The 8,981-nt window shown below is 35.0% G+C and overlaps 1 protein-coding gene across 3 annotated transcripts; it reads left to right on the forward strand.

Moving 5' to 3' along the window:
* Window positions 1-2,815: 2,815 nt before the first annotated feature.
* Window positions 2,816-8,729, forward strand: LOC132644110 (receptor homology region, transmembrane domain- and RING domain-containing protein 2-like). Of its 3 annotated transcripts, none has more exons than XM_060360673.1 (4): window positions 2,816-3,090; window positions 4,736-4,966; window positions 5,675-6,079; window positions 7,849-8,729. In XM_060360673.1, the coding sequence occupies exons 1-4, from the start codon at window positions 2,985-2,987 to the stop codon at window positions 8,415-8,417; spliced, it is 1,311 nt and encodes a 436-aa protein (XP_060216656.1). In that variant the 5' UTR covers window positions 2,816-2,984; the 3' UTR covers window positions 8,418-8,729. The 3 variants fall into 3 exon arrangements, with proteins under 3 accessions (XP_060216656.1, XP_060216652.1, XP_060216661.1); XM_060360669.1 differs by having other exon boundaries at window positions 2,817-3,388; XM_060360678.1 differs by lacking the exon at window positions 2,816-3,090 and adding an exon at window positions 3,251-3,528.
* Window positions 8,730-8,981: the final 252 nt, after the last annotated feature.

The raw sequence follows: 8,981 nt of genomic DNA on the forward strand, positions 1-8,981 counted from the left end.
AAAAAATTATCCTTTTGTTTCCTCTAAAAATCTGGGCAATTATATTTTGTGCAAAATACTCCAACTTCCAGCCACGAGTACACGTTTCTGAAAGAACTGTGAAACCTCGAGGAGCGATCGGCTGTGAACGATTTGTACCGGTGTCGGGCCGAAAATCGTTTTCAAGGCAGTGGCTTGCCACGACACAGTGTTTGTGATAATTTAGTTACTATTTTTTTAATTCCAAGTTCAATATCAATATTGTGCTATTTTTTCCTAACAATAGTTCTATCTCCTCTATCGAATCTCATGCAACTTCGTCCTCCCCTTTTGCTCATAAATAAATTATTCTCTATGACGTATTTTGACTCTTACTTCGCTTCTTTCATTTCACTTTCTTAGTTTTGGCTCAAACAGTAAATTTTTCAACCCTCAAAGCGATATTATGCTCCTTCTATGACTTGAAACGTTATCATATTGTAGAATTCTTTTTATCATATTGCTTAGATTCTCGTCCAGTTACTAAAATGACATATCCTTCAATTACAATTTACATTCCATCCCTCCATACCATCTTCTCATATGTTTTAATTTTTTAAATGATCGTTTATGGAGAAGTCCTACAAAAAAAAAAAAAAAATCGTCACACAAATTGATATAAGAATACTAGGGGTGTGTTCGGCATGGAGGAAAACATTTTCTGTTTTCCAATTTTCTCATGTTCATTTGATTAAAAATTGTGGCAAATTTTTTTTTTAAGAAAACAAGTTCCTCAAAAATGGAGAAAATGATTTTCCTAATAAAAGTAGGCAAAACAAGTCTACAATTGACATTCCACCAGGGGAGGGAGCTACCTTACACGAAGGGTGGTCAATTGAACACCTTCGCCTGAAAATTATATCAGGATTATAGGTAAAATATTGTTTTTATTGGTTATATGTTACAAAAAAAACAAGTGAAAGGACTCATGGTAAAGGTTGTTGAATTTTGGTAAAGGTTGTAAGAAAGGCTGTTGAATCTTGGCCTGGCGTGCAGGTCCAAATCCGCGCTAGAGCAATTTCATACATATTTTGAATTTAAAACACATGACAAGTACTATCGATGTCGTCAAAAAGGACTCATGTCAAAGGCAAATATTTTCGGCCACAATGCCCTCTTTACTTTCTTTCTTTTAAGTAGTAATATTTTTTTTATTAATATTAGTCTTCTATGATTAAAAAGGTAGTTCTATTTGTGATTTTAGTAATATGTATCATTAATATTTATGTGTGTATACCTGAAAGAATCTCAAATAAATTTATAAAAACATTATTTCTAGTTTATTAATCTCAATTAGTAATTTTATATAAAAATAAGGTCCGTTTTATTTTCTATTTAGTTATTTCAAAAAGTCTATTTAAAATCTCGTCGTCTCCACTTGTCACGTCAAAAGTTGTGGAAGATGATTTTCTGGTTCGTTCCTTTCTGTTTCTTTTTCTATTTTCTTTTAAACCTTTCAACTTTTTGGCTTTACTTGTGCATAATGATTTTCTTTATTGGACGATTTTCTTTGCTCAATTGTAATTTTCCAGTGAAAATTCAAATAAATTTCAAATTTAATGATGAATTATATATGCTTTTTAGAAAAATTGCATTGCGAAGTGGCAAAGCCAAATACTATTAGATTTAAACTTTTTGGTGCACTCACTCATTAAAAAATTATTTATTTTATAAGTTTGAACACCTTTAGTCAAATTTCTGACTCTGCTACTGCATTCCATCCACCATCCTCAATCACCAAAGCCCAACTATTCCCACCACTCCAATCACATTTTTCATGAAAATATTTTTCGTGCAACTCATTTTCCTCTATACCGAACACACCCTAAATTGTCGCCCAAATTGATTTGGATACGTTTGTTACGAAAATTGTTTGGATACGTTTGTTACCAAAAAAGAAGTTGAGTTGACTACTCCTTTTTTTTCTTAATATAGTCGATAACAAGATTGGAAAAAACAAAATCAAAATCAACATCAGCATGATTTCGTACATTCTAAAGGGGACCACAATATCAACTTGTCCTAAACTCGTCTATTTAATCATTTTTATACATCTAAATCACCCCCTCAACTTGTCCATACATAATGAATATGAATATCACCAACTACTCCTATTTGTCATGCAAATAAGAATAAGCTAAAGACAGTAGGGCTAATCCAATAAACCTTTGGCGGTGTAGGATAGTTGTAATGCTGTATATCCATATTGGAATATTATTATCTACAAAAGATATTCTCTCATATTTTCATTTTTATTTTTGTATATTTTACAATTGGTGCTAACACCTCACAAGGCTGATATTTTACATTCTAGGCCAACGATTAAATTAACGATTAAATTTGTATGCGCGATTTCATAACTGAAGCTTGTATTCGAAATCTCTAATTAAATATAAAATAATACTTATCACTCCATCATAATCTATATAATCTTCGTTGGTTAGGCAATGTGAATGATTGTTGTCAAGATTTATATATTTCAATTAACAAATAAGTTATTTGGATCAAAATCATTACAAACACTCAAAAAAAAAAACATTAAAAATGTATTCATATTTGATAATATTTTTATAGAAGAATTGACTTCTATATATATTATAGTAATAATTCTTTATACTTCGTAAAAATCCTACTTCACTAAATCTTTGCTGAATGTAATATTCTTAAAATAATATTAGGATAAAAGCTGTATTTCAAGAAAATGTTCAAGATCATTTTTGTCATTTCTCTTTGTACATACAATTACATTATTAAAGATCATTTTTCCTCTCTGGCTTTTGCAACTTGCAAAAATATCCTTTTTCTTTCTTTCTTCATCCATTTTTTTTTTTCTAAGGCTCCTTGTCAATTTCCCTTTTGTTAGTTTCTTTCTAGTTTTGGGTCTTTCTTTTTTAAGCTTAAAACATGCAAAAAGATAATCTTTACAGATTTATTTAGATAACACAAAACAGATACATATACCGAAAATGTTGATTTTCTATCCTTATAGATTTACAATTCCTTCCAACAATTTCTCATCTTTAGCTACACCAACAAGGAAAATTCTAAAAGATTTTAAATCCATAAAGCCTGGTAATCACAAGTCAATTTCTATGGAAGCTGATGTTATTATTCTCTGAACATTCTGAGTTTTTTTTTTTTTTTTTTTGGATTTTCTTGAAAATTGACAAAAGGGGTTGTAGGGTTTTGAGTGTTTTATAGTTTTTTTGTTTTTTTTTTGTTTTTTGAGATTTGGGAATTGGGATGTTGAATTTGTGGGTGTTTTTGTTGATGAGTTGTGCGTATTTGGTGGGTTATGGAGCTATTGGAAGTGTTATTTTGATAGGAAAGAACCATACTTTGTCTTTTCAAGATATTGAAGCTAATTTTGGTGAGTTGATCTTGTTTCCCCCCAAAAGACTGTTTTTTTTATTCTGTTTTTTGAAGTTTAAATCTTTTTCTTGTTTGGATTATAATTTGTGGGAGGAAAGAACCATACTTTGTCTTTTCAAGATATTGAAGCTAATTTTGGTGAGTTGATCTTGTTTCCCCCAAAAAGACTGCTTTTTTTATTCTGTTTTTTGAAGTTTAAATCTTTTTCTTGTTTGGATTATAATTTGTGGGAGGAAAGAACCATACTTTGTCTTTTGAAGATATTGAAGCTAATTTTGGTGAGTTGATCTTGTTTCCCCCCAAAGACTGCTTTTTTATTCTGTATTTTGAAGTTTAAATCTTTTTCTTGTTTGGATTATAATTGGTGGGAGGAAAGAACCATTTTTCTTGTTTGGATTATAATTGGTGGGAGGAAAGAACCATACTTTGTCTTTTGAAGACATTGAAGCTAATTTTGGTGAGTTGATCTTGTTTCCCCACAAAGACTGCTTTTTTATTCTGTTTTTTGAAGTTTAAATCTTTTTCTTGTTTGGATTATAGTTGGTGGGAGTTTTGTAATGCAATGTGTCGTTTGGTGCTTTTTGATTAATAATGTGAATTGGGTTTTTGTTTAATTTATGTTTCATAAGCTTCTTGAATTGATCTGTTTTGGGGTTTGTGGGGGAAGGGGGGGGGGGGGGGGGGGGGGGGTAAAGTTTAAATCTTGGAAATTTGATCTGTCATATTTTGTAAGTTCTTATTTTTCAGTTGGAATCTTCAAGGGAATTTTACTTGCATCATGAGAACATGTATAAATGTTGTATTAATAGCTTGCATTCACTGCAAAATATTACATTGTCTCGCTTTTTGGCGGGATTAGGCTTGGTGGTAGTCTGAACTCTGGAGCACCTTGTCTGTCATAGTAGTAGCCTTATCATGTAGTTTTTTCTTTTGATATCTGTTATCATCTATTGTTTATTGTGTTTCTGTTGTCACACTATTTCGCTGTTGTTAGATGTTACTGTTTTCTGAATGCTCTGTAGTCTGTACTGCTTTCCTTATTAGTCGCCATGTCTTTCGGAAACAGCCTCTCTACCTCCAGGAGGTAGGGGTAAGGTCTGCATGCACTCTACCTTCCCTGGATCCCAGTTGTGGGAGTACACTGGGTATGTTGTTGTTGGTCATGGGTTTGGATCATTGTATTTGACTTATGAGGTTTAGTGATGGTGGTGTTTCTGTTTTAGCTGAAAATGCTAAGTGTTGTAGATAACTAGATATAGCAAAGTTCTATGCATTTTCTGTTGGCATGATTTCTTCCGGGCTTCGTTTCTGCTAATGTACTCACTCGGCCTGCTTCTAATTTCAGCTCCCTCAGCGAAAAGTTCAGGTAAATGTGGGACGTTGTATGTGGCAGAGCCTTTGGATGCCTGCAAAACCTTGACTAACAAGATTGAACCAACTAATAACTTTACAAAAGAACCATTTGTGCTGATAATGAGGGGTGGATGTAGCTTCGAGGATAAAGTTAGAAAAGCACAAGCTGCAGGTTTTAAAGCAGCCATTATCTATGACAATGCATATGGTGACATAATTGCAAGTAATGAACTCTTCCATTGTACAGTTTATTTCTTTTCATATTATTCATTTAGTCTGTTCTAAGTTATATTATGTTTGGTGGTAGAAACTTCTAAACTGTCAAGTGATCAACCAAACTATGCTTCATTCCCTAACTAGTTATTCATAAAGACTTATAGGATGAAAAAGATAAGGGTTGGTTGGTTCAATTTGGGGAAGAGGGATTGATCCATACGAAGGAAATTTCAAAAGATATTTCGCCAACTCCAATTTGGAACTGAAGATTATTAGCCAGCTGTTAAGATCTCCTTTAGTCTTTTAGTTTGTGATGCATTTGAACTCCCAGATTTTTACTTATTCTATTTTGTTCATTGGCATTATGGCCACTTAGCTGTACTAAATACCTGCTTATGACTTTTAGATGATTATTAGGAAAAGCAGTTGTGGCAAGACTTGTATGAAAATTAAATAACCTAAAAAAAGAAACTCGAAATCCTTGCCAAGCTTTTCTCACGATCGTTATGTCATGGTGCATCTGAAATGTTTATATCATAGAACTGATGAACTAGCAGATTACCTTTGCCCATCCCCTTTCTACAAGGAAATAAAATAGAGAACTCAAAAAACTTTCGTCAGATTAAAAAACCAATGTCTTTTCTTGTTTTTGAATGTTTTAAGCTATAACTGTTGATTTTTAACAACCAAAGGTTTAACCAGACACATGATACAGTGGCAGGAACCTCTACTGGTGTGAAGATACTTGCAGTGTTCGTTTCAAAAGCTTCTGGAGAAACACTCAAAAAGTATGCTGGTGACACTGATATGGAAGTATGGATAATTCCAAGCTTGGAAAACTCAGCTTGGTCAATCATGGCTACGTCGTTCATTTCATTACTTGCTATGTCGGCCGTGCTCGCAATGTGTTTCTTTGTTCGCCGACATCATATACGAAGAGAATGGCCCCAAGCTTCTCGTGTTCGTGAATTTCATGGGATTAGTAGCCGCTTGGTGAAAGCTATGCCAAGTTTGATATTTACATCAGTTGTGGAGGATAATTCTACATCAATAACATGTGCTATATGCCTTGAAGATTATAGTGTGGGAGATAAGATTAGAATTCTTCCATGCCGGCACAGTAAGTTATCCTCTCTTTTAGAGGTAACTTACTTTTCAAGTTGTTCTATTCTTTGTTATTAATTATGTTGAAGGTGATGAATGGACCATTTCATTTAGGCTGTCCCTCCATTGGGAGCATACACTAATGTATCCTTTTAAACATGAATCTATGTTGGTGTCATCACTAAGGAAACTTAACTCTGCTCCCACCAAAAGCTTATTACTTTACTGAAAATGCACCTTCACTTCTTGCCACCCACCTCCATAGTTCTCACCGGTGAGGTGATATTCTGTTTGTAGAGCATTTCCATAAGCCTTTGGAATTCATCCATCTACCAATCTTGTTAATTCCAGACAGTGAACACCTCCCTCTTGAGCCACCTGAATCTGTTGTACCTCGTCTCTTTCTGGCACGAAACTCTAAATAAGTTGGGGAAGGTTGTCCCCATATACTCTCTCCACACCACTGTTGATCCCAAAAGTTGACTCTACTTTCATTCCCTACCTATAGATAACTAAGCCATTGAAATCTTCCTGCCTTTCATAATACTCCTGTACGTTTCTAGGCCTCCATTCCTGTTCCACAATTCCATCTAACTAATTATTGATTTCCATTTGCTGGGTCCCACAAGCCTGTCATCATAGTTGTATAGCTCCAGCTTGTTATCATGATGCAGGGAAGAGTATCATTCATCACCGTGTGCATATGCTTCTTGCATCTTAACTTATACCCTTTCTAAAGTAGCAGAACGGTTATAACTACAGTTTATACCTGATTTCTTGAGATTATTTCATTTCTGAAAACTTGTTGCCTTGTTGGTGGTGAAAGAGGATCCCCCTTAAGCACCTATTTCCTCCAGTTGCTCCAGTACCCTTGTTGATTTTCGACACGTGTCACCAATTAAATCTCACGGATCAAATCAGTTTCCCTCTCTGAATCTCTTCACACACCAAGCCCCCTCATCGTCTCTTCTCCATATCCAGTCATAGAATTAATCGACCCATTTCTAATCTTTTAAGTGCAATTTGTCTTCAATTCCTATTACTATGTAGCAAAACTTTTCCTTCATTCTTTGTTCTAATATCTTTTACTATAGCGTATTTATTTAAGATATTCCAACAATAGTTGATGAAATCGGCTCAAGAAGATATTATTTTGATTTTCCGGCGAGCTCATCAACTGTTTCAATGCTTTCTCAAACCAAACTGGGTGGATTTGGTGTTCTAAGAATGTATGAAAATGAGAGTAGAAGAACATAGAGGATTTGTGCACATACTAAGCTGAGATCACTATGGATTTTGTTCATACAAAGAGGAGAATTTTGTTCTAGAAAGACTGAAATCAACCGAGACATGTGGTATATAGAACTTTCCATTGATGGCTGTAATAGTGGCTGAATTTGGTTCTTGCTTCAGTAAAATTATGAGAAGAGACGAAGAAGGGGCCTTGGTGTGTGTAAAGTGATTGAGAGAGGGGAACTGATTTGATCCGTTAGATTTAATTAGCGACATGTGTCGGAAATCAATAAGGTAACTGGAGCAACTGGAGGTAATAGGTACTGGAGGGGATCCTCTTCCGTGGGTGGTGAACTATGGAGAAAACCAGAAATTATGGTTCCAAGCATCATATTATTGGAATATTTTCCTTGTCCCCAGCTGCTGTATCATTTTACCAGTGCAGTATTTGTCGATACACTTCATACATACATGTTGACATTCAGAATTTGTTTCTGCTGGAGCACTTGGCATTTTTTTCAGTTATTAACATGTCTTATGGAAACTTTGCAGAATTTCATGCTATGTGTGTTGATGCTTGGCTGACATCATGGAGAACCTTTTGCCCTGTCTGCAAACGGGATGCAAGGACCAGCACTGGTGAACCACCAGCATCAGAATCTACACCGTTGCTTTCTTCTAGTCTTCGATCTGTATCTTCAGTGTCATCTCTAAGGTCATCATTAGCATCATCATCAGTGATACATATAGGCACCGGAGCATCTCGATCGCCTTCAGTTTCTCGTCCTCAATCTCTCTCGAGCTCTCATAACCAGCATTCCCTTTGGTCCTACCACCAGTCACCTCATCTTTCTATAAGCCGAAGTTCACTCGACCTTCAAAATGCATCTTCCCAAAGATCTCGTGCGGCTTACTTAATTTCATCTAACTCACTGGGTTATCGTTCTCTGTCACCTCTTAATTCAAGATACGGGTCTGCATACATGACTAGTCCTGGCAATCCCTCGTCGGGCTATATTGGATCAACAAGTCGATATCCTAACTCACTGCATCACAGTGAATCAATTACAAGCTTTTCACCATTTGCTTCAGCTAACTCTCTTCCTGGAGGTGAGTCATGATATAGTTGATCATGGAAAACATTAGTCGAATTTGTGAAGTTCCTTTACTGAGTGTACATGCTCAAAGATGGGTGCCCTTGGCTGTACACATTGCTCCTTCTTCTTCTTCTTCTTCTTCTTTTTTTTTTTTTTTTTTTGTGTTTTGTTAAATAAATCTTCCAATCGATTCCATAGTGATAGTGATGCTTTTAGCCATATCCACCTGATACATGGTTGAGGCCTTTAGTTGGATGTAAATATAAATGTCCTTGAGATGACTGAAACTGGTCTTTTACCTGTTTTTAGTTTTTGAAAATAAAGAATATTCACTGATATCCAGATATTGCACATCTGTGGTCGAGGAAGTTGTTTCATCAACAAAACCTTTGTTTTACGTGGTTGTGGCTATTACTACCGGAGGATGAAACGGTTTGTATGTTTCTGAATGTTCTTGTCTTTTTCTCATTTGCCGTTTTCTATTTCTTTCCCTTTTTTTGGTTTTTTACATGTGGATGTTATTTCCACTTTGCATAGATGAAGGTTACGGTTATTAAGCAGACTAGTTTAAAATTTGGTCGAGTAGAA

This window comes from Lycium barbarum, chromosome 1, assembly GCF_019175385.1.
Source record: "Lycium barbarum isolate Lr01 chromosome 1, ASM1917538v2, whole genome shotgun sequence".
Taxonomy (NCBI): Eukaryota; Viridiplantae; Streptophyta; class Magnoliopsida; order Solanales; family Solanaceae; genus Lycium; species Lycium barbarum.

What these genes read in the sequence shown, in the direction of transcription:
- LOC132644110 (XM_060360669.1), top strand. Translation starts at nt 3,262, where the DNA reads ATGTTGAATTTGTGGGTGTTTTTGTTGATGAGTTGTGCGTATTTGGTG. An exon ending in AGATATTGAAGCTAATTTTG is followed by an intron (nt 3,389 to 4,735) that starts GTGAGTTGATCT and finishes TTCTAATTTCAG; the next exon opens with CTCCCTCAGCGAAAAGTTCA. An exon ending in AATTCTTCCATGCCGGCACA is followed by an intron (nt 6,080 to 7,848) that starts GTAAGTTATCCT and finishes GAAACTTTGCAG; the next exon opens with AATTTCATGCTATGTGTGTT.